The following is a 22,246-nucleotide window of genomic DNA, read 5'->3' on the forward strand; positions in this document are numbered from 1 at the left end:
AAAAAAGAGGTAATTATACTTTGCTTGTTATCCTTTTGTTTGACTATAAAATATAATATTCTATCTGTAAATTAAGCACATTTGTAAATTAATAATATTTGTAAATTAGGTACAACAGATATATAGCTGATTTTGGCCATGTATATAGTACTTTGGCCACCTCATGAAGAGTTGACTCATTGGAAAAGACTCTGATGCTGGGAGGGATTGGGGGCAGGAGGAGAAGGGGAGGACAGAGGATGAGATGGCTGGATGGCATCACTGACTCGATGGATGTGAGTTTGAGTGAACTCTGGGAGTTGGTGATGGACAGGAGGCCTGGCGTGCTGTGGTTCATGGGGTCGCAAAGAGTCAGACACGACTGAGCGACTGAACTGAACTGAACTGATATACCTCATGATTCCAAATTGGTTGATTTTTTCTATTTATCACATTTCCACCTAGGATAGATGGAAGGAAATTTCTCACATATAACATTATCCACATATAAGTGCTTTTTTATTTTCTCTCAAGGTTTCATTTCTGTGTCTATTTTCTCAATAACAAATAGTGAGAATAGGAAAGGGATGACTGATTTTTTTCTACAGTACCATTTCTTGAATTCAACCAGGGCATATTATCCAGTTATGTTTGATAATACATGCTAATAGAATGGTTGCATAAATATGCTGCATTCTACAGGGTTAGTTTTTAAATCAGGTATCAAAGTTGTTTATCAGGAATTAATATTTTCCAGAGAGGGACAAAAAGAATGCAAGGAAAGCCTTTCAAAATAAAAATCAAATCTTTTTCTTCAAGTTTTGAATGCTTTCCATTTTAAAATGCCCATGACAAGGAATAATATACATCATTGTATTTACATATTTGTAAAGATTGATAACTATTTAATTTCAAGTGGCTACAAACTGCTCTGAGTCATGGAAAATAGGAATAACACCACAGAATTTATTCTCTTAGGACTTTCTCAGAAAAAGGAAATTGAAATTCTCTGGTTTTTACTGTTCTTACTTTGGTACGTTGCAATTCTGATCGGAAACCTACTTGTCATGATTTCTATCGCCTCCAGTCAACTTGTGAAGCAGCCCATGTATTTCTTTCTGAGTCACCTCTCCCTCGCAGACCTTTGTTACACCTCCACTGTGACCCCCAGGTTGATCGCTGACTTGCTGGCAGCAAAGAAGATCATTTCCTACCATGGCTGCATGACACAGCTCTTCACCATGCACTTCTTTGGGGGGATTGAGGTCTTCATCCTCATAGGGATGCCCTATAACTGCTATGTGGCCATCTGCAAACCTCTGCTCTACACTCTGATCATGACCAGACAGAAGTGCGTTGCCATGATTGCTGCTTGCTGCGCTGGGGGGTTCCTGCATTCCTTCGGTCAGTTTCTCCTGGCCATCTTTTTACCCTACTGTGGCCCATGTGTATCCTTTGCTGAAACTGGCCTGCACTGACACCACCAGAATTGGTCTTCCTGTCATTGCCAACTCGGGCCTCATGGGCCTGGTGACTTCTGTGGTCTTGTTGGTATCCTACGCTGTGATCTTGTCCACTGTCAGGTCCTACTCTGTAGAGAATCGCCACAAAGCTCTCTCCACCTGCAGTTCCCACAACACTGTGGTGGTCCTCTTTTTTGCTCCTTTATTCTTCATTTACATTCGACCAGCAACTACTTTACCAGAAGACAAAGTGTTTGCTCTTTTTTATACTATCATTGCTCCCATGCTCAATCCTCTAATCTACACACTGAGAAACTTGGAGATGAAGAATGACATAAAGAAATTCTGGTGCCATATCACAGTAAGAAAGGAAATGAACTAAAAGATACCTCTGATTTTCACTGCTGAACTTGGTTGAATATATGGATTTTCTACAATGAAGACTTTAAAATGTATAACGCTTGCCTTATATGCTTTTTTGTTTCATTTTGTTTTAGCAATATATAGATTTAAGTATGAGCAAAAGCTTACAACTCCCTGGATTTATCCAGACTCTGCTGTGCTCTTTTCTAGTTTTCTTGTTTTCTTATTTATATCTCCTCTTCCCCTCTGATCTTTTGGCTGTGTAATCAATTTAGATATTTAGCAGTAGACTATCAAAGGCATCATGTAATACAAATCAACACTGAGAACCTATACAGCCCATTCTTGTATGTGACTTTAGTCAATAAAGCCAATCCCAGGTAGCAATGATTTAGAAGATAATTCCAACATTTTACTTGCATCATTTAAAGAATATTCTAAAAGACCAAATTTTGGACCTGCAACTATATTTCTTAAAAATATAGCTTTCTACTCTGATAATTTTGTAGCCAAATGGTGATCTGGAGCTTCTCATATGTCCAACACCAGTACTCTTACCTAAGTCCCACATCAATCTCTTTTCTTTTGTTCAAAGGAACTGTCTTTCCCAACTCTGTCCGTGTAAACGTGAACTGCAACTCTGGCTAATTCTAGCACCTGATGGTGTATATTTGTTATGGGCATGTGTTCTGGACCCAGAATTGCTTACTAACTATGAGGACTGGGACATATGCTCAACAAACCATCCATCAAGTGATAATAATAGCCCAGCACACAGTCTAGTGAGGATATGTGCAGGACTGAAACACTGCTTGGTCACACAGTAAGTGCTCAACACGTATGAGCTATTTTATTGCCCAGTCTCCTGTTATGCATCAGAAATGTAACCCTTCTGATAATAACTTTCCTTTGCAGCAGTGAGGGTGTGAGAATGGGGCTCATATTAATGTCATGCTCCTATTACTAGGCTTCCCTGGTGGCTCAGACAGTAAAGAATCCACCTGCAATGTGGGGGATCTGGGTTCAATCCCTGGGTGGGAAGATCCCTTGGAGGAGCTCATGACAATCTGTTCCAGTATTCTTGCCTGGAGAATCCCCATGGAAAGAGGTACCTGGCAGGCTACAGTCCAGGGGGTCACAAAGAGTAGGACATGACTGAGTGACTAAGCACAGCACAGTGTGCAATGGGCACCTATTACTGGTGAAATTAATCTTTTCTTAGAGTGGGCAAGTGGAGAATATCACTCAAAGTCAATGATCACATCTTTGGCACTGTTCAAGTTAATAGCAGTTTTTCCAGTAGGAATTTAAAGTCACCCTGGAGCACCTTTGCCCAATGTCAGAAATGACTAGGAGCAAGATCAGGCCACTAGATAACTGATTAGGAATGGGTAGAATCTCAAAAGTCTTTAAAAAACTTTGTGGATATGATGTACTTGCATGAGAATTTATTTTCAAGTTGTAGAGAGAGCCAGGTTAGATAAAAATGAGTTGTCAATGTTGAGGATTCTTAAGATGGGTTCATAATATAAAAAAGAAAAATAGCATAGTCCTATGACTCAGTTGAAAATGCCCAACAAATAAACCTAAAAATATTATGTGCTAGAAATTCTTATAGAAAGATCCTAACATATTTGCTTGTTGTTGTTTTAAACCTACTTCTTGACAGCTCTCTGAAAACTCCTGGATAGGGCATGCACAGTATACATGTCAGAGAACATAACAGAGCAGGAAAGTGAAAGATCACTTTCTGGTGTGAAATAAGCAGGGTCTTTAATAAGACCAGCCAACCCTCAAAGTTTCCCTCTGCATCAGAAGCCCTATCCTCCAACCAACCAGACTTGTATTATTGACAAATAAAACTTCAAAAATTAACACAAATGTTTCTGTTTTACTTTTATTCTTGGAACAAAAGTTGTGAATGTGGATTATTAAAATACTTGGAGTCTGCAGCAACATGGATGGACCAATAAATTATCTTACTAAGTAAAGTAAGTCAGACAGAGAAAAACAAACATATATAATCACTTATATGTGGTTTTAAAAAAAAAATTACACAGATGGACTTATTTACAAAACAGAAAAAGACTCACAGACACAGAAAACAAACTTATGGTTACCAAAAGAAAAAGGGGAGGGGAGGGATAAATTGGGAGTTTGGGATTAACAGATACAGACTACCAAATATAAAATAGATAAACAACAATGATCTATTGTATAGCACAGGAAACTATACTCAATATCTTATAATAACCTATAATGAAAAGTAATCTGAGATGGAAAATATACATACATATGAACACACATATATATGAACTGAATCACATGACTATATACCCAAAACCAATACAACATTGTAAATAAACTATAGTTTAATAAGATAAGCAAGCAAACACTTCATTGTCAATATTAATCATTAACTAGGGAATTATGATTTAACTCCTTCACTTTTGCACTGTGATCTCCTCCCTTCTCAGCTTCTCAAGAGCATCAGCCATATTTCTCTCTTCAGTTGGGTCATTAATAGCACATATAATATCAAGAAAGAGCAGTGAGATTCTCTGTAATTTAGTGAGTGACCTTACTAGTTCTTGCATTCAGGTTATTACCTATCTTTCATTATTTTTGGCTAAGACATTTTACAACTCAAAATAGAGAAGTTGACTCACACAAAATAATATCAATGTCAACAATGTCTGGCCATAGAAATTCAAATTGTGTCAGGTGAAATGCAAGTAATGATAGATTTTTGGATACTTGACTAGTTTTGCATCAACTTATAAATTCATTTTAGCACCCCTTACTGATGATAAATATGTGGTGAACTGTTGCCTGAACTGATGGTAACATCTTACTGGTTTCTACATTAAATATTAATAATAAATTCAATAGAATCTTTGACATGTGTCCATTCATCATTTGCATAAAAATTCAATAATATTCTCTTTTAAAATGTATCCTTTTACAAATGGTAAACTTTAAAGAAACTATAGAAATAGATCCATTCACAGATACCCACTGACTGTTTTAAAAAATTCAATGGTACATGAAAAGATCTTAGAAGCTTTTAGACAAACAATAAAGATTAAGTAAATTTTTAAAAATATGAATTCAGTCATATGATTTCAACTTTTCAACAAATATAAATACTACATTTGCAGGTAAAAAATGGATGAGAAAATACAATTGTCTTATGGAATTACATAAAGTAAAATTCAAGAGGCAACTAAGGAATAAATGTCTGTATAACATAAGAATGTCCAAGATTTACACTTGACTAAAATGTCTATAGATTAAAATTTGTATAGATTAAAAAGAAATGACCCACAACTTCCTATTCATTTATTTAAAATATACTATTTGTAATTATACATTTGCTTATTTTCTTGTTTATTTCATTGTCTGTCTCTTTCCTTAGTCTCCAGCCTCACTGAGGACAAAGGCTGTTTTGTTCACCACTAAATACATTCTCTAGGGCTTCCCTGGTGGCTCTATGGTAAAGAACCCACTTGCCAATGCAGGAGATGTGAGTTTGATCCCAGTGTCAAGAAGTTCCCCTGGAGAAGGAAACATATTGCAGAAACCCACTCCAATATTCTTGCTGGAAAATTCCATGGACAGAGGAGCCTGGCAGGCTACATTCTGTGGGTTTGCAAAGAGTGGGGCATAACTTAGTGACTAAACAACAACAAATGCATTCTCCATAGTAAGTTTTGTCCAAGTCAGACCTTTTAGAATTAGGACATAGTAAATATTTTTATATGAATAAATTTATGAGACCATTTTATTTTTGTTATAGTTCTTTCTAAAATATATTTTCTGAAATATACATATGGAAAATTCAATCAGAAAAAAGCATATCTTTTTACAAAGGAGTTCGCCTTACAAAAATAAATTGGGAAATTGTCTGCACATCTGCAAGAGATGCGCAGATGCCCCATGGGGGTATGTGAGCTTCCTGGAAAAAAAAAAGCATAGGAGTAAAGCATAGGAGTCTTTTCCAGGCATCAGCCAGAAATTATAATGCCCTAACAAGCTTATTTTTTTCCTCCCCAGGAAGAATTGTCTTAAATCCTGGGTCTACTCACTGAACTTTTAATTCTAGCTGTAGGGTTCTCAGTATTTCCCATGGCAGCTCACTTCAGTCTCCCTCAGCTAACTGATTCTGCCCTGTCCTGACAAATGAGCATTATATACTCCATGTCCATAGTCATCATATACTCCATTTCCTCATAGTCTCCATGTCCCATGTCTGATCTCAGTGCTTTGGATGTTGATGCAATAGGGAAATATAATTAAGAACTTTGGCATATTTATTTATTAGGTAGAAATTGAGAAATTGAAGCTATGATTTACATCTTTGGCAAAGTATACTGATGGGAAATTTCTATATTTTTAGAGATATTGAGACCTTTTCTATATTACACATTTTGTCAGAATTCTCCTTAAATGCCAATTTAACATCAAGCAGAATATTCAAAAGCAGAGACATTACTTTGCCAACAAAGGTCCGTCTAGTCAAGGCTATGGTTTTTCCTGTGGTCATGTATGGATGTGAGAGTTGGACTGTGAAGAAGGCTGAGCACCGAAGAACTGATGCTTTTGAACTGTGGTGTTGGAGAAGACTCTTGAGAGTCCCTTGGACTGCAAGGAGATCCAACCAGTCCATTCTGAAGGAGATCAGCCCTGGGATTTCTTTGGAAGGAATGATGTTAAAGCTGAAACTCCAGTACTTTGGCCACCTCATGCGAAGAGTTGACTCATTGGAAAAGACTCTGATGCTGGGAGGGATTGGGGCAGGAGGAGAAGGGGACGACAGAGGATGAGATGGCTGGATGGCATCACTGACTCGATGGACGTGAGTCTGAGTGAACTCCGGGAGTTGGTGATGGACAGGGAAGCCTGGCGTGCTGCGATTCATGGGGTCGCAGAGTCAGACACGACTGAGCGACTGAACTGAACTGATACATATATATGTATATATGTCACTTTTCTATAGAGACAAAGGCAAAATATCAGAGAGACACATATTTATTTTTTAGAAGTGGAAAAACTGCATGCTAAAAAAAATCTCAAAATTAGTTCAATTTACCAAACATATCTGTAACAGTGGAACTCACAAGTTCTCTTGTAAGATTTTATGCAATTAGAGATGGATTACTGCATGGAAATTCCAGGTTTTAAAATTCTGACTTTATCTTAGGTGTGAAGCCTCATCTTATAAGAAATCTGTCTGATGAGTTAAGCAGCTGGTAAGTTAAATCCAGTTCGTAATTATAATAGTGATTTTCCTTAAAATGAATATTTGAATCATTCTGATTGTATTTATGATCTAAGCCTTCTAACTAACCTTTGAAAAATTCCAGAAACTTTAAAATGCTATTTTTACTATTTGGGAAAACCTGGCTTCAACTATCATGACTTGTGATTTGTACATGAGCTCTTAAAATTATCAGTGCCATGTCTCTCAGCAGCTCTCAAAATATTGCTAGATTTATTTGTCTTTTCATATTTCAAAAATTTAATCATATTATTAGCTCTTTGGATTCCATTATGGAAAAAAGTTTAATATGAAGAAGAATGCACTGGCCCAGCAGATAAGTGGACAGTATTGCAGTGAAGGAACTGAAGATATATTTAAAAAATTAAAATCAAAACACCAGTATGCTTCTAAGATTATGCAGAAGCAAAAATATATGATGAAATTTTCAAAGAAGCTATTTGAATGGATAGTATTTAAGTGGTAGGTTTCTTTTTCCTTAGTTGAGATGAAGAAAAATTATCAAAGGGGAACATAAATATCTGTCTAATTCAGATCAGTTCAGTTCAGTTCAGTTCAGTCGCTCAGTCCAGTTCAGTCGCTCAGTCGTGTCCGACTCTAGGACGCCATGAATCGCAGCACACCAGGCCTCCCTGTCCATCAATAAGGTTAATTAATTCAAAAGAAAGAAAACAAAAGTGTTAACTGGCTGAAATAAGCAGTACATTTATCTTCAGAAATGTGGAAAGTCAGCTCAACCCAGACCAAAGAGAACGATTTGGCTTAACGACAGGATGTTTCCCCACAGCGAGCAACCCCAGCCTTCAGGTAAGAAAGAGCAGATTGTTTATGGCAGGGAAACTCTGCTATGTCTTATCCATATTTATCCCATGTTACAATATTACATATTTTAAATAAGCGATTCAAAATATATAGTAAGAATAATACAGTGTACCCATTGATAGGACAAATATAATGTCAATGACAATGAATATTTACTAAATGTTTTATCTTAATATATACCAGTTTCTGTCTTAAGCTGTTATATAAGTGAACTCATCATATCTTCACAGCAGATCCCAGAGTTAATTACAGTATTATTCATTTTATAGATGAAGAAGCTGAGGTTATATATTTTATCTGTGATTATGCTCCAAGTGAATTTTGGAGCATCTCATTCTATGTAGGTCCAGAACTCATAACCTTAATTACTAGAATCTACTACCACTCAAATAGTGTGAGGACCTCCTAAATTTATAACACTATGGGGGTTCCAAGAGGAAGGAGGGGAAACTAACATGTTTTTGAGCATCAAGTTCTGTATATGTAAGCTTATTTACATTCCACAGTAATCCTGTAAATTAGGCACTGCATGCTTATTTTAAGGAAGAAGGAAAAAGTATTTAAGGAGGTGAAGACTCTTGCATTTGAGTATCAGAGCTGTGTCTGAACACAACTCTTATCTCTGAAGTTTCTGATATTAATATTAATAATATTTCCTATCTTGTTCAGGGAAGGATAGTACAAGGTACAGTTCCTGAGATGGTGTACTCACATTTTCTCTGGGGCCTTGATCTTATAGTTAGTAATCATGTGTGTGTTATTTGCTCAGTTGTATCTGACTCTTTGTGACCCCGTGGACTGTAGCCTACCAGGCTCCTCTGTCCATGGAATTCACCAGGCAAAAATATTTATTGAAGTGTGTAGCCATTCCCTTCTCCAGGAGATCTTCCCAACCCAGGGATTGAACCCTGGTCTCCTTCATGGCAAGCAGATTTTTACCATCGAAGCTACCACGGAAGCCCTTAGTAATTGTTGAGGATGGCCAATAACTATTAAATATATAGTACTTTCCAGATATTGCTTTAAGAAATTTCATATTTAGAAACTAATTATTCAAAAAATCACCATATAAAGAGATATTATCTTTACCTTGATTTTACAGAGAAGTAAACTGAGGCATAGGAATTGTAATGAAATTGCCACTGTACTTGTTACTTTTTATAGTTTCAATGTATCAAGCAGAGAAGGGAAGGCAGGAGAGAGGTAAACAGATGTCTTCCCCAAATTAATGGAGAATCAGAAGTCACACATTATTGGAATCTGGGGAGATCTTCAGAGATTATCTAATCACTTTTATTTTATGAATGGGAGCCTGGGATCCTAGGGAATGAACAATTAAGCAACAAAGTGGGAGGAAAAAACTAGCTATTTTGCCTACTTACATAGTGTATTTACCAGATGATTACATGAATACAGGTATAACTGCTTCTATTTTAGAGAACCAAAGAGATTCCTCTATATAGTCATGCAGATTGTGTGGGTGAATTCTCTAAGAAATTAAGGGAAGAAGTGCTACATCTTGTTTATTGTATTGTGTTTGGGGGAACTATTTTGGAATTAGAGGAGCCCATTTCTCAGTATATTATTTCCAAACTAGGCAACTATAATTACAGTCTGATAAGATGTAACTCAAATAACTTCTGAATGTTAATTTATTTTGAAAGAGGAAATAATCTTGCAAGAGAAATATAGACAAATAGGAAAAGCAGAGTTGTAAATATATTAACCTAGAGATGCTACAAATAAAGTTTAAGAAATATGAAAGTTTCATGGAGTATTTCACATGAAGGAATTTTTTCCTCTTAAAAGTCAAAAGGGCTTCCCTGGTGGCTCAGAGGTTAAAGCATCTGCCTGCAATGCAGAAGACCTGGGTTTGATCCCTGAGTCAGGAAGATCCCCTGGAGAAGGAAATGGCAACCCACTCCAGTATTCTTGCCTGGAGAATCCCATGGACGGAGGAGCCTGGTGGGCTACAGTCCACAGGGTCACAAAGAGTCAGACACTACTGAGCAACTTAACTAACTTAAAAGTCAAAAAGGATTATGAGTCCACTCATAAAAATGATTTGTTCTTCAGTTTTATCATGAATTACCTGACTAAAGGATGATTATTTATTGTATTATTCCTTCAAAATTATAGCACATTGTTCACTTTCCAGATTTTTATTTAATTGATATTTATTTAACATTGACTCTGTGCCAGCACTGCAAAACCCACCCACACACCCTACACCAATTTTGTGATTTCATTAGAAACCACTTAATCAAGCAAATTCTATAGTTACCTCTATTTTACATCCTAAATTGGCACATTATATGTCACCCTACTTAACACTATTAAGATTATCTTTTTTTTCACTGACAAAATGAAATTGGACAGCCTGGCGTGCAAATCATGGGGCTTCGGACACTCACAAAATAATTTAATTTAAATTATATAAAAAACTGGAACTTTGTCTAATTTATCACTGTATTCTTAGCTCTTAGAAGTCTAATTTATCACTGTATTCTTACTTAGATATTCAAAAAGATTCAAAAGACTCATATTAAATGAAAATGATTTCAGTGGGTCTCAAAATAACTTGTCTTTAAAAGGCATTGGTGCCATTTTAAGTAGATATTAGGTTTCCATTTTCTCATCAATGATTCGTTTCATTGGTTTTGTCATTTCAGATAACTTTCTTGAACATCAGATCATGGAAGATAGAAATAATGTTACTGAATTTATCCTCTTAGAACTTTCTATGGACAAGAAAGTCCAGATCCTCTGCTTTTTATTTTTCTTATTCTGTTACCTGGCTATTTGGTTGGGGAATTTGATCATTGTGATTTCTATTACATGCAGTCAGCTAATCACCCAGCCCATGTACTTCTTCCTTAACTGCCTTGCACTCTCAGATCTCTTCTACACCTCCACTGTGACACCCAAACTCATGACTGACTTACTGATGGAGAAAAAGGCCATTTCCTATAAAAACTGCATGACACAGCTTTTCACCACCCACTTCTTTGGGGGATTGAGGTCTTCATCCTCACAGGGATGGCCTGTGACTGCTATGTGGCCATCAGCAAACCTCTCCACAACGCCATCACCATGAACAGGCAAAAACGTCACTCAATTCTCATAGCATCGTGTGCAGGGGGACTTCTTCATTCTCTTGGTCTCTTTCTTCTTGCGATTGTTTTACCTTTCTGTGGCCCCAGTGAAATAGATCACTATTTCTGTGATGCATATCTTTTGTTGAAACTAGCCTGCACTGATACACACAAAATTGGCTTTTTTGTCATTGCCAATTCTGGCTTGATGGGACTGGTGCTCTTTGTGGTTTTGATGGCCTCCTACATTTTGATTCTGTATAATGTGTGCACATATTCTGCAGAAAGCCACCATAAAGCACTTTCCACCTGTAGTTCCCACATCACAGTCCGTGATCCTCTTTTTCACACCTGTCATCTTTGTTTACATTAGACCTGCCACAACATTACCAGAAGATAAAGTGTTTACGCTCTTCTACACAATTATTGTCCCCATGCTCAACCCATTTATCTACACACTTAGAAACATGGAGATGAAAAATTCCATAAGAAGAGTTTGGTGCAATAAAAGGTTCTGGGAAGGGAGCTTAATGATTTGAAGGTCATTTGTCTCTGACGCCAGTGACTGTCTTCTCATCACTCCCTCTGTTGCTGATTCTCTCCTGCTAATGGGAAAATCAGTCAGAATGTGTAAAAGCCAAGCCTCCAACAACAGCTTGCCTTCAGTGGTTCCTTCTTTATTTTCCTCTCAATGTGTTTTCCTTGATTTCACTTTTCACTAATAATCCCCTTTGTTTAAAAAAAAAAAAGAAAAGAAAACTTTTTACAGAGTAAAAACACACTGAAAAATCTGGAGGGAGAGTGATCCTGCCTGTATTGAAGGCTAAACCTGGGGGAGACCTAGCTCTCAAAATACTTGGCCTCAAGGTATAAAAGGTAATAATATGTTAAAAGGTAAAAGACAGTTAAAGAATCCACCTGCTAATGCAGGAGACACAGGTTCAATCCTTGGGCCAGGAAGATCCTCTGGAGAAGGAAATGGCTACCCACTCCAGTGTTTTTGCCTGGGAAATCCCATGGAGAGAGGAATCTGGTGGGCTACAGCCCATGGGGATGCAAAACAGCTGGACATGATTCAGTGACTAAACAAAAAAAAAAAAAAGGCAGTTATAGGAAAATAAGAACAATCACATACTGCAAACTCCTTTCAGAACTATATACCTAGCCTCGTATCCTACAACTCTAGATTTCTTTTAATCAAGTACCTAGAGATTTTTTTTTGTGTATTTGTGAACTGCTATTATTTTACTTAAGTGAAAAGAATATATAGATCTAAATACAACATAGTGTAAAGTCCAGCCTTATAGTCTACATGGCAAGTCTTACAGTCTGAAAAGCAAGTCACTGTGTGATCTGTTTGTGAAGTGACATTGTAAGTATTGAGGAAAATATACATTTTTACAAACTCATGCTATTTTAACTGGGTTTGATCATGGGGATTCTCCAGGCACAAATATTGGGGTGGGTTGCCATGTTCTCCTCCAGGGGACCTTCCCAACCCAGGGACTGAACCCACATTGCAGTCAGATTCTTTACTGACTGAGCCATCAGGGAAGCCCAAGAATACTGGAGTGGGTAGCCTATCCCTTCTCCAGGGGATCTTCCTGACCCAGGAATCAACCAGGTGTCTCCTGCCTTGCAGGTGGATTCTTTACCAGCTGAGCTACCAGGGAAGTCTAAACTATATATATAGGGTAGAGAGAGAAAAATGGAATTTTTGAACAATTATCTGATGGAATTTAATGGAGTTAAAACTATCTTTGAAGAAGTAAGATTCATTTACCCAACTATCTAATTTGCTGAAAAACTAAACCAGGTGTTCCTCAGTTTTATCTAGTCTGATAATCCCATTCCACTCTATTTTCTGCTTTGTCTACTATAAATGCATGCTGCAGTCCATGGTGTCACAAAGAGTCAGACACAACTGAGCAATTGAACTGAACTCAACTGCTATACATGACATTATTGAGGATGAAATATTTGATCCCCATATTTATGATGACTTCCTCCTTGCTGAAAAGCTTTAAATAAAACTTTGAGTGTTGCCATCAATTTTATGGGTTTTGGTTTACCTTACCTGACTATTTAGGGAGCTTCCCAGGTGGTGCTAGTGGTAAAGACCCCAACTACCAATGCAGAAGACATAAGAGGCATGAGTTGAATCCCTGAGTCTGGGAGATACTCTGGAGGAGCTTAGAGCAACCCCCTCCACTATTCTTACCTGGATAATCTCATGGACAGAGGAGCCTGGTGGGCTATAGTTCCTAGGGTCACAAAAAGACACTAACGAAGCAACTTAGCGCGCACACACACACAAACCTGATTACTTAACTCTCTTAACTGTACTCTGCCATTTGATGCTTAGAAAGAATTTTATCTGCTGAGTTTCAATTTACACCTCTGTAACATAACATAGATAATTGGAATAATGTTTCAGAACTAGAATTTATAGGGCTTTATAAGAAAAAATTATCACACATATCTTGTGAAGATTGAAATCATATTGTATTATAATGCTACTTAAACATGAATGGACATAGGCCACAGAAATCTTCTGCTTATGTTTCTAATATAATGAAAAAAGTAAAAGTAAAATATTTATTATAAAATTCTTGTTTCACAGAAATTAATTTATAGAAATTATTTGAATTGTATTCTAGTGTTATTATTAGAAATAAAATATATATTTCTAATAATATTAGAAATAAGAACAAAAGCAAAACAATTTTGAGCAGTTTCCATTCGAACAACAATATTATACATTTCCTTTAAGCATCACAATTAGCTTATAAGCTATTTACTAATATCTCTAAACGACAGTTCAGTCAGTTCAGTCACTCAGTCATGTTGGACTCTTTCTGAACCCTTGAACTGCAGCATGCCAGTCCTCCCTGTCCATCACCAACTCCCAGAGTTCACCCAAACCCATGTCTATCAAGTTGGTGATGCCATCCAGCCATCTCATCCTCTGTTGTCCCCTTCTCCTCCTGCCCTCAAACTTTCCCAGCATCAGGGTCTTTTCAAATGAGTCAACTCTTCGCATCAGGTGAGCAAAGTTTGAAGTTTGACCTTCAACATCAGTCCTTGCAAAGAACACCCAGGACTGATCTCCTTCAGAATGGACTCGTTGGATCTCCTTGCAGTCCAAGGGACTCTCAAGAGTCTTCTCCAACACCACAGTTCAAAAGCATCAATTCTTCAGCACTCAGCTTTCTTCACAGTCCAACTCTCACATCAATACATGACCATTGGAAACTATAGCCTTTACTACATACCTTTGTTGGCAAAGTCATGTCTCTGCTTTTGAATATGCTGTCCAGGTTGGTCATAATTTTCCTTCCAAGGAGTAAGTGTCTTTTAATTTTATGGCTGCAATCACCATCTGCAGTGATTTTGGAGCTCCAAAAATAAAGTCAGTCACTGTTTCCACTGTTTCCCCATCTATTCCCCATCTATTTGTTATGAAGTTATGGGACCAGATGCCATAATCTTAGTTTTCTGAATGTTGAGATTTAAGCCAACTTTTTCACTCTCCTCTTTCACTTTCATCAAGAGGCTCTTTAGTTCTTCATCACTTTCTGCCATATGGGTGGTGTCATCTGCGTATCTGAGGTTATTGATATTTCTCTCAGCAATCTTGATTCCAGCTTGTGCTTCCTCCAGCCCAGCGTTTGTCATGATTCACTCTGCATATAAGTCAAATAAGCAGGCTGACAATATACAGCCTTGATGTACTCCTTTTCCTATTTGGAACCAGTCTGTTGTTCCACGTCCAGTTCTAACTGTTGCTTCCTGACCTACATAGATGCTTCTCAAGAGGCAGGTCAGGTGGTCTGGTATTCCCATATATTTCAGAATTTTCCACAGTTTATTGTGATCCACACAGTCAAATGCTTTGGCATAGTTAATAAAGCAGAAATAGATGTTTTTCTGGAACTCTTTTGCTTTTTCGATGATCCAGCGGATGTTGGTAATTTGATCTCTGGTTCCTCTGCCTTTTCTAAAACCAGCTTGAACATCTGGAAGTTCATGGCTCAAGTATTGCTGAAGCCTGGCTTGGAGCATTTTAAGCATTACTTTACTAGCGTGTGAGATAAGTGCAATTGTGCAGTAGTTTGAGCATTCTTTGGCATTGCCTTTCTTTGGGATTGTCATGAAAACTGACCTTTTCCAATCCTGTGGCCACTGTTGTTTTCCAAATTTGCTGGCATATTGAGTGCAGCACTTTCAGAGGGTCATCTTTCAGGATTTGAAATAGCTCAACTGGAACTCCATCACCTCCACTAGCTTTGTTCATAGTGATGCTTCCTGAGGCCCACTTGACTAAACTACAGAGGAAAAAAAAAAAGAGAACAAGGTCTTTTCAGGGCCCCTCACTTAGTAAGATATTATTTATCTGTATGCTTTCTGTTGATTTGTTACTAAATTCATATTTTAATAAATCACTTGAATCATAATTGCCATCTTTATTATTAGTACAATTCTACAGTAACTCAACTTTTTTTTCTGTTTTTATTTATTTTTTGTGAAATATGTTTTTATTTATTTGTTTATTTTACTTTACAATATTGTATTGGTTTTGCCATACATTGACATGAATCTGCCACAGGTATACATGTGTTCCCCATCCTGAACCTCCCTTCCACTTCCCTCCCCATCCCATCCCTCTAGGTCATCCCAGTGCACCAGACCCAAGCATCCAGTATCATGCATCGAACCTGGACTGGCGATTCATTTCATATATGATATTATACATGTTTCAATGCCGTTCTCCCAAATCATCCCACCCTCTCCCTCTCCCTCTCCCACAGAGTGCAAAAGATTGTTCTGTACATCTGTGTCTCTTTTGCTGTCTCGCATACAGGGTTATTGTTACCATCTTTCTAAATTCCATACATATGCGTTAGTATACTGTATTGGTGTTTTTCTTTCTGGCTTAGTTCACTCTGTATAATAGGCTCCAGTTTCAACCACCTCATTAGAACTGATTCAAATGTATTCTTTTAAAAAAAAATTAAAAACAAAAACAAATGTATTCTTTTTAATGGCTGAGTAGTACTCCATTGTGTATATGTACCACAGCTTTCTTATCCATTCATCTGCTGATGGACATCTAGGTTGCCTCCATGTCTTGGCTATTACAAACAGTGCTGTGATGAACATTGGGGTACACATGTCTCTCTCAATTCTGGTTTCCTCAATGTGTATGCCCAGCAGTGGGATTGCTGGGTCATAAGGCAGTTCTATTTCCAGGTTTTTAAGGAATCTCCACACTGTTCTCCATAGTGGCTGTACTAGTTTGCATTCCCACCAACAGTGTAAGAGGGTTCCCTTTTCTCCACACCCTCTCCAGCATTTATTGCTTGTAGACTTTTGGATCACAGCCATTCTGACTGGTGTGAAATTGTACCTCATTGTGGTTTTGATTTGCATTTCTCTGATAATGAGTGATGTTGAGCATCTTTTCATGTGTTTGTTAGCCATCTATACGTCTTCTTTGGAGAACTGTCTATTTAGTTCTTCGGCCCATTTTTTGATTGGGTCATTTATTTTTCTGGACTTGAGCTGCAGGAGTTGCTTGTATATTTTTGAGATTAGCTGTTTGTCAGTTGCTTCATTTGCTATTATTTTCTCCCATTCTGAAGGCTGTCTTTTCACCTTGCTTATAGTTTCCTTTGTGGTGCAGAAGCTTTTAAGTTTAATTAGGTCCCATTTGTTTATTTTTGCTTTTATTTCCAATATTCTGGGAGGTGGGTCTTTGAGGATCCTGCTGTGATGTATGTCGGAGAGTGTTTTGCCTATGTTCTCCTCTAGGAGTTTTATAGTTTCTGGTCTTCGTTTTGATCTTTAATCCATAATAATTGTATTGGAAAACACAATGGAGTATTACTCAGCCATTAAAAAGAATACATTTGAATCAGTTCTAATGAGGTGGTTGAAACTGGAGCCAATTTTACGGAGTGAAGCCAGAAAGAAAAACACCAATACAGTATACTAATGCATATATATGCAATTTAGAAAGATGGTAATGATAACCCTGTATGCGAGACAGCAAAAGAGACACAGATGTATAGAACAGTCTTTTGGACTCTGTGGAAGAGGGAGGGGGGGGTCATTTGGGAGAATGGCATTGAAACATGTAGAATATCATATATGAAACGAATCGCCAGTCCAGGTTTGATGCAGGATACAGAATGCTTAGGTCTGGTGCACAGGGATGACCCAGAGGGATGGTATGGGGAGGAAGGCAGGAGGGGGTTCAGGATTCATGTTGATGTATGGAAAACAAAGTCTTTTAACCTAAGGTAATGTATTAAAAAATAAAACACTTGTTAATAATTTTCTCATTGCTTCAAGATATCTTTAATGAACTAATGCAAACTAGCATGCATCATGATGTAGACTTCATAATAATTCATAGAATTAGCTAGGTTATCAATTGCTTTAATAATATTTTTTTAATTTTATTACCTATATGAAGATTCCCCTTACTTCCCCATTTGAACTCTGAAATTTTTCATCATCCACTGTGCTATGACGTTATTTTGTCTTTCTCTATATGGATTCATTTACATATTCAGTCTATCTGTAACTTTTTTACCTTCACACTTGCTGCTGCTGCTGCTGCTAAGTTGCTTCAGTCGTGTCCGACTCTTTGCAACCCTATGAGCCATAGCCCGCCAGGCTTCTCTGTCCACAGGATTCCCCAGGCAAGAATACTGGAATGGGATGCCATGCCCTCTTCTAGATCCTCCCCACCCTGGGACTGAGCCCACATTCCCTTTCCTGCATTCGCAGGTGGGTTCTTTACCACTAGCTCCACCTAGGAAGCCCCTATACACGTGCAATATAATACATTATTCTTCCCCTTCGAGTTATTTTCATGATGTCCAATGAATCTTATTTTGTTAAAGAATTAGGAAAATAAAATAAAATTCAATTATTTGAAAAGAGATACTTCTTAAGTCTATATATGTATCTAGGGATATCAAAGTGTATAAAAATTCTATGGAAATTGAAAATATGTACCCTTTGTTTTGGGCTTCCCAGATGGCACTAGTAAACAATGTGCCTGCAATGTAGGAGATGCAGGAGGCCTGGGTTGAATCCCTGGGTGGGGAAGATCCCCTGGAAGAGGGCACAGCAACGTGATGGTAATGGAAAACCAAAAGTTTGCACTAATTAAATAGTTTCTAATAGTTTCAGTACCATTATTTACTTCTGTTTTTACAACCCCATTGACTTCAACTAAGATAACATGCAGATTCTGCAATGTTCTTGCCACTGACCTTTTCACTAGAAGAGTATCCATACATCTCAGACATTGAAAAGTGGGCAGACATCCTACTTGCTTGATAGAATCCCATGTTATGTCCATTATTTCAGCATAATTATTAGCAGAACTCCTCTTTTTACACTCAAATTATCTCAATTTGAGCAATAAATTAAATAGCTACCCTTTCTATGTCCAAACTAATTTTTCAGTATATATGAAAATATTGTTATGGTAAAAGGTTATATAATTATTAATTTTTGACATTTTTAAAATGATTTCATTAAAATCACTTTAGATACGTCTTCCAATTTTTATATAGTGATTCTCACATAGATCATATTTTTGTTGTTCAGTTCCTACATAACTAATTTTTGCTTTTCAAATAGTTGCAATGAATATGGGAAGTCATCAGCTGAGCAGAAAATAAAACTTTAAATTTCTGATACTCCTTTTTTATGAGTATGCAGGGAATATAGCAAGGTTCTATGGACTTTCTGTCTGGGATGATCAACATGACTGTAGCTTATGTACATTTGGAGATTCATTTCATGGAACTAAAGTATGGGGAGATTAGAATGGTAACCTTCATTTAGCGACTTACGGAAAGAGAAAAAAAAATCAAAGCAAAATGTAGCTTCAACAAGGAAATGATGACTCCTGTTACTAAGGGAAGATGTTAATAAGAAGCATGGATTGAAAGAAGAAAGGATTTCAACTGATGATAGTGTTTATGCTTAGTTTTCCTAGAGCAAAGTCCATTGTTTATTAAACTAAAGTAAGCAAATATCACTTGAATAAGGTGTGTAATGAGGAAGCAAAGGGACTTCAGATGATTTGCCTTGCAATCAAAGATAACTTCTGGCACCACACCTTCCTCAAGGCATTCTTCATTTCTGCATTTCTGAGAGTGTAAATCAGAGGGTTGAACATGGGAGCAATGATGGTGTAGAAGAGAGCAAAGACCTTGTCTTCTGGAAACGTTGTGGCTGGTCTAATGTAAATGAAGAGAATAGGCACAAAGAACAGAACCACAACTGTGATGTGGGAACTACAAGTGGAAAGAGCTTTGTACCGGCTTTCTGCAGGGTAAGCCTTGATGGTGTATAATATCAAAATGTAGGACAGCATCACGACCACAAAGATCACCAGCCCCATCATGCCTGCATTGGCCACCACTAGGATCCCAACTCTGTAGGTGTCCGTGCAGGCCAGTTTCAGCAAAGGATACACGTCACAGAAATAGTGATCTATTTCATTGGGGCCACAGAATGGTAAGTTAATGGTGAGGAGACCCTGGACAAAGGAGTGCAGAAATGCCCCAGCACAAGAAGCGCTGACCATGGCATAGCGTCTGTGCCTGCTCATGATGATGGTGTAGTACAGGGGCCTGCAGATGGCCACATAGCGGTCATAGGCCATCACAGTGAGGATACAGATTTCAATCCCCCCAAAGAAGTGCATGGCAAAAAGCTGTGCCATGCAGTCAGTGTATGAAATTGTGCTACTTTCTGCCAGCAAGTCAGTGACTAACTTGGGTGTCACTGTTGAGGTATAACACAGATCTGATAGAGCAAGGTAATTAAGGAAGAAATACATAGGTTGATCATTTAGCTGACTGCACGTGATAGAAATCATGATGAGCAAGTTTCCCATCCAAATAGCTATGTAACAAAATAAGAATAGTAGGAAGCACACATGTTTGATTTTCATGTTCTGGGAAAGTCCCAAGAGAATGAATTCAGTGATGTTATTGGTATATTTCATGGTCTAATACAGTGAAGACTCAGTGAGTTTGCCTAAAAAAAAAAAAAAAATTACAGGTTAGCATGAGAAATATTGTCTAAGCATGGTGTTAATCAGAGAGTGTTGGAGAAATACATTCATTTAGTAAATCAGCTTCCTACACTATACTTTTAAACAGTTAATTCAAAACTGCATATAATTAGCTTGCCATATAATATGCCAGATCTGTTTACTTTCTAGAGTGAAAGAGAATAGTATTAATAAGTACACTTGCTCAAGTATAAACAAACATTCACAGTCATCTTATGTATGGGATGAAAAGTGAGCTTAGGAAAGATACATTTCTTTTCCAGAAGCAGCTTGTTTCTTTAGGAGATTCAAACAACCAGACTTAAAGTGAAGGGAGTAAGGTAAGTTGTGCAATTGCAGGATAGAACCCTGTCTTTGTTTAAAATGTTTGTAATTTTCTTGTGGAACATGATTTTTTTTTAATATTGCACTAAATTATTATTATCTTTATCAGTGAGTTGCTTGCACACAGGGCAAGTGACTCATTTCCCTCACTGAAGAAAAGCTATAACAAACCTAGACAGCATAAGAGATATCACCTTGCCAATACAGGTCCATATAGTCAAAGCTTTGGTTTTTCCAGTAGTCATGTACGGATGTGAGAGTTGGAGCACAGAGAAGGCTGAGTGCCAAAGAATGGAGGCTTTCAAACTGTGATGTTGGAGAAGACTCTTGAGAGTCCAAACAGCAAGGAAAACAAACAAGTCAATCCTAAAGGAAATCAACCCTGAATATTAATTGGAAGGACTGATGCTGACACTGAAGTTCCAATATTTTGGCCATCTAATGTGAAGACCTGACTCACTGAAAAAGACCCTGATGCTAGGGAAGATGGAGGGCAGAGGGAAATGGGGGTGACAGAGGATGAGATGGTTGGACGGCATCACCGACTCAATGGACATGAATCTGAGCAAACTCCAGGAGACAATGAAAGACAGGGAAGCCTGGCATGCTACATGTAGTCCATGGGGTCACAAAGAGTTGGACATACTTAATGACTGAACAAGAAGTGCTGATTCTGGGGAAAAGTATGATATATTTACAAACATTGTGGAGAAAAATAAATAAATACTGTATCAGGTGAAGCAAAAGTAACTGTGGCATTTCTTTTTAATTTAAATTAGTAAAAGGTAATAGTAATTATATGTAAAATTGAGAAACAAAGGTTGCCTAAAAGACTAATAACAATAATAAGGAAGTGGATGGCACTTGCTTGATACAGATTAGGTTTCAATAATCTCTATAATAGAATATTTTACAATTTGACTAATTATAATCTCCCTGCTGTGTTATCTTTTAGGTGACAATGATTTCTTTTAGAAATAATGAAAATTTCATGAATAATATATCCTAAGAAATATTTTTCAAAATATCACATATATTATTAGTATTTCTATAATCAGAAAAATGTGTAAAAGTTACTTCCTTAAATAGCTTTAGTTTAGGTTGTAGATCTACCTGGTGGCTCAGAGGTTAAAGTGTCTGCCTGCAATGTGGGAGGCCTGGGTTCAATCCCTGGGTAGGGAAGACCCCTGGAGAAGGAAATGGCAACCCACTCCAGTATTCCTGCCTGGAGAATCCCATGGATGGAGGAGCCTGGTGGGCTACAGTCCACGGGGTCACAAAGAGTCAGACATGACTGAGCGACTTCACTTTAGGTTGTAGATGCTTTTATTTCCAATTAATTTTCCATTATGCTTCTATAGTTTATAAGCATATTTTTAGTTCAAGAATGTAACATCATTTTGATACTTTGCTCATAAGATTCTTGGAGGAAAGGATATCCTAACAGAAAAAAAAAAAAAAGTAGAAACATTCCATTAACTCCTAGGCAGGATAGGTTGAAAGTTTGTCTCTCTCATGTTAAATAGATGCTATACTAACAAAATGGGAAAATAATTAGAAAACTTAACTGGTTCCCTTTTTTTTCTCTTAAATGTTTCTCCTTGACAGCCTCCAACTTAATATCAGAGACTTCATATTCATGTTATTTAAATTACAACTTACATTTCCAAAACTCCCATGTTATTTCCAGTTTCCTTTGTTAATATTTGAGTTACTGATTTTATATATACAAGATCTTCACTTTCGTATTTAAGTGATTTAAAGAGAACATTTCTTATCATAAACTATAAGGACTAACATTGCTGCTAAC

The 22,246-nt window shown here is 37.3% G+C and overlaps 2 protein-coding genes and 1 pseudogene across 2 annotated transcripts; 2 read left to right on the plus strand and 1 right to left on the minus strand.

Moving 5' to 3' along the window:
- Positions 1-917: 917 nt before the first annotated feature.
- Positions 918-1,824, plus strand: LOC138987294 (olfactory receptor 4P4-like). The gene is given in 2 exon segments (XM_070368724.1): positions 918-1,423; positions 1,425-1,824. Coding segments are annotated over 2 exon segments (906 nt in total).
- Positions 1,825-10,571: 8,747 nt separating this feature from the next.
- Positions 10,572-11,542, plus strand: LOC102278918 (olfactory receptor 4P4-like; annotated as a pseudogene).
- A 7,562-nt stretch (positions 11,543-19,104) lies between these two features.
- Positions 19,105-20,043, minus strand: LOC102278639 (olfactory receptor 4P4-like). The gene has a single exon (XM_070368725.1). The coding sequence runs from the start codon at positions 20,041-20,043 to the stop codon at positions 19,105-19,107; it is 939 nt and encodes a 312-aa protein (XP_070224826.1).
- Positions 20,044-22,246: the final 2,203 nt, after the last annotated feature.

The sequence above is a fragment of the Bos mutus genome, chromosome 3 (assembly GCF_027580195.1).
Source record: "Bos mutus isolate GX-2022 chromosome 3, NWIPB_WYAK_1.1, whole genome shotgun sequence".
NCBI lineage: Eukaryota > Metazoa > Chordata > Mammalia > Artiodactyla > Bovidae > Bos > Bos mutus.